The sequence below is a fragment of the Ostrea edulis genome, chromosome 3, assembly GCF_947568905.1.
Source record: "Ostrea edulis chromosome 3, xbOstEdul1.1, whole genome shotgun sequence".
NCBI classification, from domain to species: Eukaryota; Metazoa; Mollusca; class Bivalvia; order Ostreida; family Ostreidae; genus Ostrea; species Ostrea edulis.
In genome coordinates this window covers 9,360,922-9,377,899 of record NC_079166.1, presented here as the reverse complement: position 1 = coordinate 9,377,899, position 16,978 = coordinate 9,360,922, and the positions used below count along the sequence as shown (strand labels likewise).

At 35.9% G+C, this 16,978-nt stretch overlaps 1 protein-coding gene across 3 annotated transcripts in view; it reads right to left on the bottom strand.

The window, feature by feature from the left end:
* The window catches only part of LOC125674716 (uncharacterized), a 133,208-nt gene that overhangs the window by 111,380 nt on the left and 4,850 nt on the right, over positions 1-16,978 (bottom strand). For all 3 annotated transcript variants that reach the window (XM_056159904.1, XM_056159905.1, XM_056159903.1), the window contains exons 3-8: positions 14,070-14,178; positions 13,596-13,772; positions 13,459-13,488; positions 8,785-8,943; positions 7,811-7,879; positions 1,044-1,223 (exon numbers count right to left, since the gene is read on the bottom strand). In XM_056159904.1, coding sequence (XP_056015879.1) covers positions 1,044-1,223; positions 7,811-7,879; positions 8,785-8,943; positions 13,459-13,488; positions 13,596-13,772; positions 14,070-14,165 — 711 coding nt within the window. In that variant the 5' untranslated portion in view covers positions 14,166-14,178. The remainder of the gene's footprint in view (positions 1-1,043; positions 1,224-7,810; positions 7,880-8,784; positions 8,944-13,458; positions 13,489-13,595; positions 13,773-14,069; positions 14,179-16,978) is intronic.

The following is a 16,978-nucleotide window of genomic DNA, read 5'->3' as shown; positions in this document are numbered from 1 at the left end:
TGTCGAGATGGCTCGAGTAACTACATGTTCGCGCTGATTATCAATATTTAAGTTGTTCAGTAGATCCACCTACAAGATCTCGCGATAACAAGCATGACGGAGCAGACGAAGAATTTCGCATGCTGTACATGATATTTAATGAAAAACACCTTTATTAGACATGCCCGAGCACAAAGTTGGTACTCCTTTTGGTGTAAACAACATTTGTAACTAAAACACGGAGCTTACTATCGTTTATTCATAAAATTATTTTTGCATCATTACGGAGATCCTATGAAATTGTTGCACTATCCCGAAAACGTCAGAATGAACAAAAATTCGAATAGGGCTACATTATTGCAACTAGTTTACTCCTTGATCAAAAGGCAATATGTTTTTATTACGGCAAACGAACCTCCAAAAGAGCCACAACTTTCATGAAAGCATGTCTATGCCGCTAGGGGTCCATTATTTGGCAATACACTATCCGTATCTGTATAACGAAGATTCGGGTTTGTCTAAAACTTGACCGTTTGAGACAGAGTGGGATCACAATTGTGGTGTGCGGTGGTTTTTTTTTTTATCGTAAAAACTTTTTTTTTTTTGCAAAGTAATTCTGTTGTTTTTTTTAGATGTGCATCCCACATGAATTAAATGTTCCTACGTCGAAGGGCCCTTCTTCACAAAAGAAGTAGATCTTAAACCTCTTCCTACAAGAATGTGCAATACATTTGATGTCCAAATATGAACAAAACTTTGGGTAGGATTATTCAAAGTTGATGGAAATCAATTGTATAGACCATGTAATTAATGCAGATGTTGTGATGGAAGCATTAGCGGAAATGTACAGTAAAGTGAGGTCCATACACTTCCACTCATTTGGAACAGCATTGTGTTGATGAATAAATTTCTATTAATAAAATGTGTAACGATACCAAAGACAAAACATTACAAATATTGGCACATGAACATACATATTTCTGCATCATTCTGTTCCAATCAACTCTGTATTTTGCTGGCTTATTTTGTTACTGAACATTACAAATGTAATCAATAAACTATACCATGAATGATAGACCCTTTAAGGTGAACAAGTAGTTCTCCAAAGTAGTGGCGGGAAGAGTTGTCTCACAAGTCTTTGATGGACACTTGAGATACTCTTCGTCAAAGGATTTTCTTTCAAGGCCTCCAACTGCGCATTTATAGCAAACCGAATGGTCACAGGACTTCAAAGTGAAGATTGGCTACAATATACATGTATATCATTTGAATAAGTGCAGACAAATGGTTAAATATGAAGGGTATTGAAAGACTTCGCGTTTATTTTCTCTTAGAGATAACATACATCCTCTTATAAGCAATTACTTAAAACAAGTCGAAAGGATATTCAAGAAAAAAGACATTTATTGGGAAACATGTCCTTGACCGTGGTTTAGTTGAATTACGACGAGTTGGAACTTGACATTACCATGAAAGTTTGACACTTAATAGTCACATACATGTACTGTTTATGTTGACCTTGCAGATTTACTATTTCTGCCCTGTATAGTTTTTAAGGTATTACATCGGGGACTACAATTATCGACATACATGTATGCATGTAGCTAAACAACCATATAAACAAGAGGCCTATGGGCCACATCGCTCACCTGAGTCGTCTTGGTCCATATGTAAAGATTTTCCCTCTATATCCGCATATAAAACTTTGATTACTATATTGTGGCCTTAACCTACATCCGAGGGGGGGGGGGGATGATAATAACAAACTTGAATCTGCACTATCTCAGAAAGCCTTCATGTAAATTTGTACTTTTCTAGCCCACTGGTTCATGAGTAGAAGATTTTCCCTATTTATTTCCATGTTTATTTCCATGATGTCCTATGTTTTAACAGTATGCTCATGATTTTTTAAAATTTCTATTTCATAAAATTTAATTATAAGATGCTGAATGATATGTGAGTTAATATATGAAATATTGTATGGTGATGTGTAATAATGGTAATTTTGTTTCATTATCATAGGAGAAGTAGAGATGAACCAATCAAAATCTATTTAAAATTCCAGCCAAATCGCAATAATTTTTGCGTTTAAACGCAATCTTCTGCGTTTAAACACAATAAAAGAAAGTTATTTCTATGTACTGGCCTCAAAAGGCGTCCGTGATATAGTAACATGTATCTACATAAATCACTTTTAATCATTTAGCTTATGTTTGCGCAGTAGTGATTGCGTATTGCATGGCTACCAAGAATTTAGTACATGTATTTGTGATGAGGTATTTTGGGGATTTGAGCAACGATGTGGCGTGTAAATTGTACGCAACTCCAAGTTGTGCATTACATAAAATATTCCATTAATTAAATGCTGTGTCATCCTCACAGAACTTTATTTATCAATTAAACAATTCTGTGATGGCACAATGACGCTTTAACGGGCGACAGCTAGCTCCCATAGCAGAGTCTCGCAGCGGGATGATCCAACAACGTGATTTGTGAATTCACGAATATGGCATGTATTCTTTGCACTTTGTGTCAGCTGAATAGTATGTTGAGAACGCATGGCTGTGTCGGTTTGTTATATGACTATGGGCCTCGTCAAAAACGTGTTGTGTCGGGTTAAAGACGTCGTTTAATTACATAAGCTACCACATGCTCGATCACGTTGTGTCCGACGTGTTTTGTTTTAATAGCAACACATCGTGTTGTACGTAGTTCCATTAGCATGACAGCATTTTTGTTCTATGCTATTGCTAAACCAACGACATGATATATTTGACGGCGCTGTTTTAAGGATTTTAATTACGTTTTTAAAAACGAATGTTTCTGTGTGTAGCTGCGTTAGCGTGACTATGCGTGCCGATTTTAGTGCGCTTACCTGCGTGTTGTTTAGAGTTATGTTAAACGAATGTATGTTGTGTGTAGTTGCGTTAGCATGACTACATGTTGTTTATAGTTGAGAAAAACCATATTATTATACCTCAATATGAGAATTCTATGTGAAGCGTAATCTGATTGGTTTAGACAGTCATGTGCCAGGAATGACAAAACTTCATATCTCCCTCTCAAACATCATATCTCCCTGTCAAATTCCCCCTTGGGAAGCCTCATGCATTTTCCAAAAACAAGCAAGTAAATCAGCAGTTAGGGAGAATAAAAATACAAAAACTGGTTATCATATCTCTATTTCGTTGTTTGTACCTTCTAATACGTGGACGGCTCGGTGTTACCTTAAGGGCGATCTCAGCTACATACTATGTATAGATGAACGGACATTTTTGTAGTCTTGCTTTGTTTCGGGGAATATTATTTTTCTTGGGTGAATACATATTCATATTTCCCTCACTATCATGTACTAAATGTATAGAGTGTTGTGTACAGTACCGTTAGCGTGTTGATTACAGTGACATTATACATTTATTGCATGATAGTGAGGGAGATATTTATATTTCCCGAACATTCATGCAATAAATTGTTTATTATACTGAAACAAAGCATATATTGCCCTTAAGGTAACACCACGCCGTCAACGTATTCGAAGGTACAAACAACGAAACAGTGATATGATAACCAGTTTTTGTATTTCCATTCTCCGTGAATGCTGATTTACTTGCTTGTTTTTGTATCAAACAAAACCAGGCGATGTAATTGTGCATCAGAGACCCGCATATTATATGCCTTACGAACTAGGAAAGTAGAATAACTCAGCCCTATTGTGACGTCACAATACACTTCGTTTACCTTGACGTTAAATCTATGGAAAATGCATGAGGCTTCCCAAAGGGTAAATAAGATAGGGAGATATGACGTTTGAGAGGGAGATATGAAGTTCTGTCATTCCTGGCGCGTGACTGTCTAAACCAATCAGATTACGCTTTACATAGAATTCCCATACTGAGATATAATGATATACATTTATTGCATGATAGTGAAGGAGATATGAAGATGTATTCACCCAAGAAAAATCACATTCCCCGAAACAAAGCAAGACTACAAAAATGCATTTGAATTAAGGAATGAATATATTATCTTTTCGGTGGACTGCGCGTAGCACATGATGCAAAGTTTTCCGTCTTTTTTTTTCGTGGAATCCCTCCATCCACCGAAAAGATAATACATTCATTCCTTATCATTTAAATATGTAAATCATTGAGTTTGAATGATAAAACATGATATGATTTGAGTTCAATTAAAGATTAATTCTTCAACTACATTATATGACGCTTCGAAATTGGCGTAGTAATGTATGAAAACTTCAACTGAAAATCGGAAATGGCGGCTTCCACGAACTGTTTACTTTTGACTCACAAACAGGTTCCCTGTGAACTGAAAGGTGCAGCTTTGAAAGGACGAGTTAGAGATGAATCCTGTGGATAGAAAATTGCTGGAACTTGGAACTGGCATTCACCTCAATGTTCGATGTCGGTACGAACAGTAAGCGTGGGACATGTGCATGATGTGTCATGCGATCAGATACCAGGCAAGTAGGGTTCTCTTGAGGGTTTCTACGGTTTCCAGGGGGACGATTGAGTGTTGCAGAGGGTCTTGCAAGTTTTGCTAGTGAATTTGTAAGGCATTATTTTTTATGGTCACTGCAATCCCTGTTATAACTGCGTACGGACGCCTCGTTCCGGTGCCCACTCATGAAAATAATATGTCGGAGTTCAAAACCATTGTCGTTAAGGGTTTGAATTGCAGTCGCTCTGAAACAGTGTGCGGTGTACTTTTCAGAGCATCCAGAATTTCTAAATATGTCAAACATGAATTTCGAAAACTGGTACGCTTTGACAGGCTTTGCTGTGAACCACACTTTCTATGATTGTGGAGACGCCATTGCAGCTTTGGAGCAGTGATTGAATAATGATGTGGCATTCGGGTCTGTGACATGAAAAAGTTGTCGTAGGGTGCGAACTGGGCAATTGTCATCCCAGGTTGAGTGCATTCGCTTATCCTGTGGAGCATCAGATGTGTCGAGACCACCCTGCTAATTCTTTTGCTTGGTTTCATGGAAGTCATATTTATTTTATTTTGTATAATTAATTGTTTATTTATCATTTATTTTTAATATGTTAATGTTTTTGTTGAATGAATTTATTCGGATCGATAGAATTGTTATATATTCACATAGGAATTTGAGTATTCTCTCTTAGACCATGTTAGTAATCGAGGCGATCCGTCTCCGTTTGAACGTTATTGGTTCAGTAATTTATAATTCGTAGTTCCTGCGCACGAGATTTGCTTGCTCCAAGCACACATTTAACAAATTATGGATTGATGCCTCCCTGCACTATGTGTTGCATTTTTTCCTCAGCAAACATTTTTTCATGATATTGTAAGGAATGAAGTCTTTTAGCAATATATATATATATATATATATATATATGTGTGTATATATATATATATAAAGCACTAAATAATCACAACTAGGTACTGAAAATTTTCGCCCCAGCCCGGGGTCGAACCAGCGACGTACGGCACCCACCGCCTAGCAAGATCGTCAAACCAGTGCGTAAGTCCACTCGGCCACAACGACTTCCCTAAAAGAAAGCTTTGTTATGCTCCTAAAGCGCTACTTATACACACTGATGCAATCCCACACAGTCGCTGTGTCATTCAGTGTTTAAGATATTTTATAAAGAGAGTGGATCTCTCGATGCAATTGTATAGAATATTCAATATAAAGCACAAACAAACAATTATAACACCCAACCTTACGTTTACCCCTAGGATCTAAACGATACATGTGAAAATCAATTAATTAATATATAAAGCACTAAATAATCACAACTAGGTACTGAAAATTTTCGCCCCAGCCCGGGGTCGAACCAGCGACGTACGGCACCCACCGCCTAGCAAGATCGTCAAACCAGTGCGCAAGTCCACTCGGCCACAACGACTTCCCTAAAAGGAAGCTTTGTTATGCTCCTAAAGCGCTACTTATACACACTGATGCAATCCCACACAGTCGCTGTGTCATTCAGTGTTTAAGATATTTTATAATGAGAGTGGATCTCTCGATGCAATTGTATAGAATATTTAATATAAAGCACAAACAAACAATTATAACACCCAACCTTACGTTTACCCCTAGGATCTAAACGATACATGCGAAAATCAATTAATTAATATATATATATATATATATATATATATATTGGTGCAAGTGGTTTACTATGCCCAAGGCTAAATATTTGTTTCATGTCGGTAAAGTTAACTTTCCTATACATTGTTTACCAGATTTTGCACCCAAGTTTATCATACCTAAGATGCCTTGTATAAAAGTAATTCGGGGATTATATGTAGAATATTTTGATTATTTATTTTAATTATATCTTTGTCGATGTAACATTCATGTTATTGTCTAAATTGGAGTGTCTTTGTATCACAAATCGAACATATTGTGAACAATTTTTCATTTTGTGTATTTCAGTTATTTACCACAATGCACAGTACAACTTATACAGTAATAAACTTCATTGAAAGAAAAAACATGCTGACTATATTGTGGTTAACATCTGCAAAAAGGCGAAATAAGAGTTGTTAAGTTCTTAACAGGATTCCAAATTTATAAATAGATCTATAAATAGACCTTTCAGGGGAATCCCAAACATTCCAATGGAAAGTAGTTCCGGCCATTTATTATTTTACTTTTCGGGGTATACGATATTCATATGATAATTCAACCAATGAAAAGGCGTGTAAGCATGTAAAATTAAATGATATTGGAGTCCGCTCATCTATACATTGTTTGTAGCTGAGATCGCCCTAACGGTAACACCGCGCTGTCAACGTATTACGGTAGAAGGTACAAACAACAAAATACAGTGATATGATGACCAGTTTTTGCATTTCCATTCTCCTTGAATGATGACTTACTTGCTTATTTTTTTATCAACCAAAACCAGGTGATTTAAATGTATATCAGAAACCCGCATATTCTTTGCCTTACAAACTATGAAAGTACAATGACTCTGAGTTTTTGTGGCGTTAAACCATGTAGTGTTGAGTGTAGTATCGTTATCGTGTTGTTTATAGTTACATTAAACCATGTAGTGTTGAGTGTAGTATCGTTATCGTGTTGTTTATAGTTACATTAAACCATGTAGTGTTGAGTGTAGTATCGTTATCGTGTTGTTTATAGTTACATTAAACCATGTAGTGTTGAGTGTAGTATCGTTATCGTGTTGTTTATAGTTACATTAAACCATGTAGTGTTGAGTGTAGTATCGTTATCGTGTTGTTTATAGTTACATTAAACCATGTAGTGTTGAGTGTAGTATCGTTATCGTGTTGTTTATAGTTACATTAAACCATGTAGTGTTGAGTGTAGTATCGTTATCGTGTTGTTTACAGTTACATTAAATCATGGAGTGTTGAGTGTAGTATCGATAGCGTGTTGTTTTCAGTTACGTTAAACCATAGTATGCTGTGTGTAGTACCGTCAGTGTGTTGTCTACAGTGACATTAAATCAAAGAGTGGTATGTGTAGTATGGTTAGCGTGTTGTTTACAGTGACATTAAACCATGGAGTGTTGAGTGTAGTACGGTTAATGTGTTGTTTACTGAGTAGAGTGAAACTATGTAGTGTTGAGTGTAGTGCCGTTAGCGTGCTGTTTACTTTTGTTTTGTGTGTAGTACCGTTAGCGTGTTGTTTACAGTTACGGAAAAACACTGTTTCTTGAGTTCAGTTGCTTGACCTTGACTTCGTTTTGATTATTTTCATGTTCTTGTTAAACCAACGGCGATTTGAGTATAACTGCATCCGCGTGAGTTCGTGTTTAAATTATCTCAAGCATGACACTGAATACGAAGAATAATATACAAAGAGTCTTACCATATCTATGCAACCAGGCGATGTGCATATGTTAGCATATCTCTTAGGAACTTTAAAATGTCGCCATATCTGATTTAAAAAAGGACGTGATTAAGTAATATATACATTGTATATCTATAAGCATCATTACAAACAAGTCTAGAACTTTTCAGCACTTTTAGTACTTTGACTAAAAATCAAGACTTGCCTTCGATTTTTTTTTTGCATTAAATTATAAGGAATGAAGCCAACGTGCGTAACACACACCAATGCCAGTCTTTATAGGACGATATAACATAACTTGGGTGCAGTTTACGTCATTTTGTAAACCGTTTGGCGGTTTATAAAGTGTAAACTGGTTCAAGTTGTGTTATATCTTATAATATTAGTAAAAATTAAGTTCATGTCTTAAATATAAAAAGTACCTTCCCTCTGCATATGAGCAAAAGTAAATGTAGTTAACGGTGATAATGATCGATACGGTGAATGTTGTGATGATTCCTTCAGCATGCAAGTGTTGTCATGGGTTGCAATGCATAACTATTCTATTCTATTCATGTACATGTATATCTATGAAATTAAAGTCAGTAATTGAACATGTGAATGTACATGTACATATCCAAAAATCGCGGTATCGGACAACTCATCGAACAACTCACCGAAGGGTACAACTCACCCAAAGTCAACTAATCAAAAGTGAAACTAACAGACACGATAAGTCATAGAAAGACAAGTCTTGGGTGAATACAACTCATCGACATCACTTGTATTGAATGAAGTAGAAACAGGGGCCATGAGTTGTCATATCGACGACTTGTTGTATCTATGAATTTGTTGATAAGTTGTCAAAGACCGCCAAATTCCACACAATTCATCAACACTTGATTTTTATCGCATGTCAAAAAATATATATAATTATATAATGTATATTAGTGGACTGCATTACCCTAAAATTCAAAATAATCAATATAAATAGTGTGTTATGGGTTACAAACCAAAATGCTGTTGACTGTCTTCAAGCGATCATCAATGGCCCTTCGACTAACTTCCTTTTGACAAGACCAAACTTCACAGTGTAATTGTCCTGTTTTGTCTGCCAGTTGGCGCAGACATCTAATACATAGGATGTGTCCACATTCATGTCTATGAATTGCCTGGAATTAAGAAGTTATACCTCTCAATACCCTTTGTATTAAGAATGGATAATCCCATATCCATAATACTCAATTTAGAATTTACAGGAACATTACTGGTGTGTTGCTTTAAACCAATGTGTTGATTGTTTGTTCATGTCATTACTTGGACTACTTTGTTTATTTGAGGTTATGAGAACTATTTCAAAGGGAAAAGGAAGGGATGGACAAATGGTCCCATGTTTAGGGGATAGCTATAGATTCCCTCAGTGTCAAAAGTTGCCAAAAAAAATAAAAACTTCACCTTCAGTTTAGTTTTGATCTTTTGATTTAATGTTTGATTTGGGTTGCCAAGCGATCCTTGCTGTCACCGGCATCTCTACGCGGATGATTTCCAACAATTCACAACTTTTCTGTTTAATATTCTTACACGGACAGCAAATGAATCCTGCGCTTAAAGGGAAAGGCAGCCCTAAACACATTGTTGCTTTGATGAATGAAGTATAATTAATTACTGATATCCTAATCAAATGACAGTCTTTAACAACAAAATTCTTTGCTTGACGATTACATCAATATTAATATATTATATATTTCAAACTTCCCGCCGTGAAGAGAGCGGCCATGAAAGTTTAATTTATGATGTCACACCGTCGGTTCCGGTGAGTCACAGACCATGTAAACGGTGCATGTTTCTTCATGCAAATGTCCCAATCGAACCTCAACTTGTCATTACACAAATGATGGATCCACAGTTTACGTGGTCTTTTCACGGGTAATTACATCGCATATATTTGTATGTAAAACTTTGATCCCCTATTGTGGTACCCACCTAACCTGGAGGCCATGATTTGAACAAACTTGAATTTGTACTATGTCAGGAAGCTTTCATGTAAACGTCAGCTTTTCTGGCCCAGTGGTTCTTGAGAAGAAGATTTTAAAGATTTTATCTAATTTTCCCATACAAAACTTCGATTCCCTATTGTGACTCCAACCTACCCCCGGGGGCCATGGTTTGTACAAACCTGCATCTACATTGTGTCAGGAAGCTTTCATGTAAATCTCAGCTCTTCTGGCTCAGTGGTTCTTGAGAAGAAGATTTTGAAAGATTGCCCCCACATATTTGTATGTAAAACATTGATCCCCTATTTTGGCCCCAACCTACTCCAGAGGCCATGATTTGAACAAACTTGAATCTGCACTATGTTATGAAGCTTTCGTGTAAATGTCAGCTCTTCTGGCTCAGTGGTTCTTGAGAAGAAGGTTTTGAAAGATTTTCCCTATTTATTTCTATGTAAAACTTTGATCCCTTATTGTGGCCTCAACCTACCCAGGGGGATATGATTGAACAAACTTGAATCTGCACTATGTCAAGAAGCTTTCATGTAAATGTCAACTCTTTTGGCCAATTGGTTCTTAAGAAGAAGATTTTTAGTGATTTTCCCTATATATTTGTATTTAAAACTTTGATCCCCTATTGTGGCCTCAACCTAACCTGGGGGAGGGGGTGATTTGAACAAACGTGAATCTGCACTATGTCATGAAGCCTTCATGTGAATGTCAGCTTTTCTGGCTCAGTGGTTCTTGAGAAGAAGAGTTTTAAAGATTTTATCTAATTTTCCCATGTAAAACTTTGATCCCCTATTGTGACCCCAACCTATCCCTGGGGGATGCTTTGTGCCAAATTTAGTTGAAATTGACTCAGTGGTTCTTGAGAAGAAGGTTTTGAAAGATTTTCCCTATTTATTTCTATGTAAAACTTTGATCCCTTATTGTGGCCTCAACCTACCCAGGGGGACATGATTGAACAAACTTGAATCTGCACTATGTCAGGAAGCTTTCATGTAAATGTCAACTCTTTTGGCCAATTGGTTCTTAAGAAGAAGATTTTTAGTGATTTTCCCTATATATTTGTATGTAAGACTTTGATCCCCTATTGTGTCCTCAACCTAACCTGGGGGAGGGGGTGATTTGAACAAACGTGAATCTGCACTATGTCATGAAGCCTTCATGTAAATGTCAGCTTTTCTGGCTCAGTGGTTCTTGAGAAGAAGAGTTTTAAAGATTTTATCTAATTTTCCCATGTAAAACTTTGATCCCCTATTGTGACCCCAACCTATCCCTGGGGGATGCTTTGTGCCAAATTTAGTTGAAATTGACTCGGTGGTTCTGGAGAAGAAGATGAAAATGTGAAAAGTTTACAACGACGACGACGACAACGGACACATTTTGATCAGAAAAGCTCACTTGGGCTCAGGTGAGCTAAAATATTTAAAAATACATAGCCTCCTTAAAATCACCCTTGAAGTCATTCTGATAAAGATGCCAACACGCCTTTGATAATCAATACATCGTTTGAATTACACCCCCTACACATAGTATCGATATGATAGATGTACTACATTGTATGTGCAGGGGTGTGTAATTCAAACGATGTATTGATTATCAAAGCGTGTCGGCATCTTTATCAGAACAATTTCAAAGGTGATTTTAAAGAGGATTATAATAATTATATATATATATATATATATATATATATATATATATATATAGGCAGTACTTGGCACACTGATTTTGACTACGGATAACTCCGTTTACCTGATCAAGATAAAAGGCTCACGGCAGGTGTGACCGTTCGACAGGGAGATCGGTAACGCGGATGTAGTTATGCAGAACGACAATTTGATAGCGGTAGGTTTAATGTTATTTACATGTATAAACAATCCAGTGAAGTAGAGTGAACTGTATTACGGGTTACATGTATTTTCCAATGTTTTATTGATTTTGTCGAATACACTTTGCATTGGCATTTAATATCTCACCTCCCTCCCCTTATTTGGGGCTTGAAAATTGGGGGTGGGGGAAATTGCAGTTCATGTGTAAAATATGCAGCAAAAATTCTGACTTGGCGGTATTTTTGACTTTTGACTTTATTGTTCACGGATAACCTCACCAGAAATCTTTGTGGAAATAATGTATGTTCTCAACAAACCACAAGAATTTGCATACAGCCCGATGCATACAATATATACAACATCCGGAACAAAAACAATAAATCACGATAGAGAGAAAAATATTGTTTCCATAATCAATACGTAGAAATAATAATAATGGGACATCATTTCATGGAGAGGGGGAGAATGTAGCCGTGTGAACATTTTTTAAATAACTTTTAAGTTTTATGATCAAAAAGAATTGAATTTGCAATTGATAAGATTGTATAATAAAGTTCTACTAGAAACTTATGCCAAAACAATGGCAAGCAGCTTTGATTTTATTTAATTTCTAATTTGATGTAATTAGTAGTTTCCCGCCAAAAGTTTGGTGAGGGTTTGGCGCCTCTTATAGTCATGTGACTTTAGACCAGGGTTGGATTTTTTCATATTGTCCAGTGGGTTTGAATTGTTCAGACGTTTGAGTTTTAGTTATAGTTGGAGCTATTTCGCCATTAGGGTATGTTTGGTTTTTCTTTGTTTTTATGGAAACAATAGCATCGCAGTTGGCGCTCTTAATTGTATTGCTAATATCTAACAAAGTGCATGTTTAACTTTTATTGCAGTTGCACCAAAGAAGCTTTGAATTATAGTTTACAGCTTTACATTTGATAAATATCAAGCCTAAAGTCCATAACTTTGGTAAGTTATACTATTTAGACTGTTTAAGCAATATAAAAGTCAACTAAAGCAATAATATAAACAATTTGTTTTTAATCTTATTTTTCTCACCTATTAAATATAAATAAGTTCGGTGGATCACTTTTATAAAATTGTGATTAAAGTGCTTGAATATCATTTGATATAACTTTATGCTAAGTTTCAAATGATACAATATATGTATATATAACATGTATAAAATGTATATATGTATTTGACGTGATGTACATTTTCATGTCATTTTGATATGCGGCTTTCTGTTTGTTACAGGGCATTTCAATTTATACTATTTATTGTACAATTAACTGTGCAAGTTAATGGATTTACATGGATGAAAATATAAACACAAACTTTTAACAAGGATTTACGCTGTTGTTGTAATTCTATCAACGCATCGTGAGTTACAATATATATGGATAATAAATGATAATAAGATTAATTCAACATATACATTGTCAATCGTAGACAGACCCAATGATAATATAAAGACCGGAGGCAGCAGACAAAGGGATATTAATTTTATTCTATTTATCACTTTTGAGGTTTCTACAAAAATGATAAACGTTTCGATTCATAGAGACTTAATCTGATTACTTTCATGTGATAAACATCCATCGACAATCCAAAGCGTGATGCTAATCTTATATGGGACTTCGCGCAATATATTGGACAAAAAACAACAACAACAGTGATACAGTTGGCTTGAATAGATGTATGCGATTATCGAATAGATATAATCAATAAAAATATTTGAATGTCTACGAGAGAGAGAGAGAGAGAGAGAGAGAGAGAGAGAGAGAGAGAGAGAGAGAGAGAGAGAGAGAGAGAAAGAGAGAGAGAGAGAGAGAGAGAGAGAATAACAACAACAAAAGATATATCTAACCTCTTGAAGAAAGCATAGTGTGCACAATTTCTGCAAAGAAATAAAAAAAAAAAACATTGATTAATTTAACATATCTGATTACAGAACACCATGCATTGAAGCAAATATGTTGGGTGGTAAACAAACAGATAACATACCTTACAGACACACATTTTGTGCAGTGTTCCTGGTAAAATCCAAGTTGACTGTGCTCGAGAAGTGATAAAGCATACTGGACAAAAATAAACTTCTTTTCCACTTTTATTAAATCCACGGACAGCTGATAGACAGACTTCGCATACAATGTGACAGCACTTCTCCACACGAAGTTTTGTCTAATTGGTGATTAAATCAACATGGTACTATTCATTTTTGGAAAAACTCTGCGATAAATCCTTTTCGAAGCATATAAGTTAACACAAATTGTGCAAGTTATCTGATAGAGACATTACTATATAATCATACGCAAGTCTTGTGTTTTAAAACATACTAATAATTCATTTAGAAAAAAAATATTTGGGCCACCAATCTTCCATTTCAAAGGTAGCTCTAGTGGTTTTACATCGAAATCGATTTTAATGAGAGAGAGAGAGAGAGAGAGAGAGAGAGAGAGAGAGAGAGAGAGAGCTTACTTTACGTCCACAATCTTTAGATTCGCATGGTTCATCAATGAAATTTTCCGCAAGACTTGATTCTAAATAACTTCCCCCTGCATTTGAATAGGCCATAGTTTGATATGCTCTAAAAACAAAATTCAAAAACGTAGAAATGTAAATACATGTATACTAGCGGGGAAAAAAATGTGCAATTATAAATTTAGTATAATTTTTCTATATTTATTGTTTATATTGATAAAATCTAAACAATCGATAAAGGTGATGTTTTTGAACAACATCGGATAGTACCCGACTCAGATGCACGGACTTTTTCATGGTTAGTGAAAACTTGTTGTTTACTGAAGTGTTCGTACGCACGAGTTTTACTGGCCAATAGTGTTTGGAGTAAGAAGTGTAAAAGGTTTGTTTGGACACTATTCGCTAAGGAAAGCACTTTAGTTTTGACAAACTATACCCTTCTGTCATGCCACGACTCAGCGAAAACCAACGTAATCGTGCTGTTGGGATGCGTCAAGCTGGAATGGCACAAAATATCGTAGCAAGACACTTTGGGGTTCATTGGAACACCATCCGGTCATTATGGAGACGTTTCCAACAATCTGGTAACACTCGGGATCGACCACGTTCTGGCGTTCTCGTGTGACGTCGCGTCGACAGGACAACCACATTAGACTTGTGCACCTGAGGAATCGTTTCCAGACAGCAAGTTTGACTGCTCGTAGCATTCCTGGACTTCGACCAATCAGTCCAAGAACTGTGCGTAATCGTCTGGGCGAGCACAACATCAGACCAATACGTCCAGCGGTGCGCCCAATACTGCTTCAACGTCATCGTATCGCTAGACGACATCTGCGATTCAGAATACAGGACTGGGCCAATATTCTGTTCACTGATGAATCCAGATTTCATTTGGATAGCAATGACGGCCATTGAGTGTATCGTCGCGTTGGGGAGCGGTACCAGAACCATTGTGTTGTGCAACGTCGACAATTCGGTGGAGGTAGCGTTATGGTGTGGGGTGGAATAACAGCACGTGGAATGACCCCTCTACAAATTGTCAATGGAAATATCCCTGACGTACGCTATCGAGAAGAAATTATTCAGCGCATTGTGATACCTTTCATACAGAAACAGCAAAATCACATTACTCTGCAGCAAGACAACGCAAGGCCACATGTTGCACGTGTAGTCAGAGACTTTTTTGTTCAACAGAATGTCGATGTCTTGCCTGCGCCAACTGTTTCCCCCTATTTATCACCGATCGAGCACGTCTGGGATGAAATGGAACGACGTCTACGCCGTTTACCAAATCAGCGAGTGACATTGGCTGATTTAGGCCAGGTTTTAACCAACATCTGGAACAACATCCCTCAAGCATTTCTGAACACTTTAGTGGCATCAATGAGACGCCATTGTCAAGCATGCTTGAATGCAAATAGTGATCATACGCGTTATTAACTTTGTTAATTCAAGTTCGAATACCAGTATCTTTCGAGTGTGCTGAAATTGACGTTAACATTAATGGATTATGAAATGTTCTAACGAATACATTTGTTAATAGTATTACAAATTTTTTTTAAAAATCCATTGTTATTTCTTACTACTTTTTCATATACATGTATTAAATAATGTACAGTTTCTTTTTTCCGCTAGTATATTTTAGAAAGTAATTGATTTTTCAGATTTTGTTGGTACAAATAAATCTTTTAAGGAAGTTATCTCCTGAGCTATTGAGTACAACTGCGCATGACGTTACAACTAAGTATTTACTGGTTCAATACTGATCTCATTGGTGCAAACATATTACACATTTATTACTGAATCCTATCCAGTTGAAAAACAATTGTGTCAATTCAAATTTGGAAAGGGTTTTGCAGGGACTATATTTTGTGGTAGAATTCTGGTAAAAGTTCTAAATCTGCGTGATATTACAGTTTCCGATTCATCTAATATATCTTCTATTTTTATACCCCTCTAGGATATTTCAGTTTTATAATTTATGATACAAATAGTTGAGAATTGGAACCAGATCAAATGTTGTAATTTATTAGTTTGGTTGATATATTTTTCGAAATAGAACACCGATTGTTAAAAAAGTTTTAATTAATTTACTAGAAATTTTGAATAAAAATTCAATATTTTTTGCCAATAATTTAAATATTGGTCTCCAACCCCCATTTTTTTTTCCTTGAAAATCATGTGAAAGTGTAGAAATTGACACTACTACTAATACATGTATGTCTTTTTAAACTCTCAAATTTGATATCATGATTATTTTTTGTAATATGAAGTGCAAAAAGGTCATTACTAATTTTCCATTACTTGCATTAAACTTCTTTTTATCTGTATTGTTAGAGAACATGATTATGTATATATTTTATGAGATGATTAATTTCTGTTGCTTATATTGTGTCGATACCAACAGACAAATCAAGTTTGATTGAATAACTTTTACGTGCAAAATGGTCATGTTTAGAACACTGGCTTAATAACAAGTATTGCGACCTCAGTTTTTCTTTTCAGTTTCTTAATTTTCCTTCAACGTAGAAATTAAAAATATAATTCCCAAACAAGAGGCCCATGGATCACATCGCTCACCTGAGTCACCTTGGCTCATATTTAGAGAATATCCTATATATCGCATGTAAAACTTTCATCCTTATTGTGACCCCAACCTACTCCGGGGGCCATGATATTTTTCAAAATTGAATCTGGACTAAGGTCAGGAAGCTTTCATGTGAATGTAAACTTTTCTGGTCCAGTGCTTTTTCAGAAGATTTTTAAAGATTTTTCCCTATATATTTGTATGCAAAACTTTGATCTCCATTGTGGCCCCATCTATACCCATGGGACCATGATTTTGACAAACGTAAATCTGCAATATGTCAGGAGCTGTCGTGTAAATATCAGCTTTTTCTGGGCTT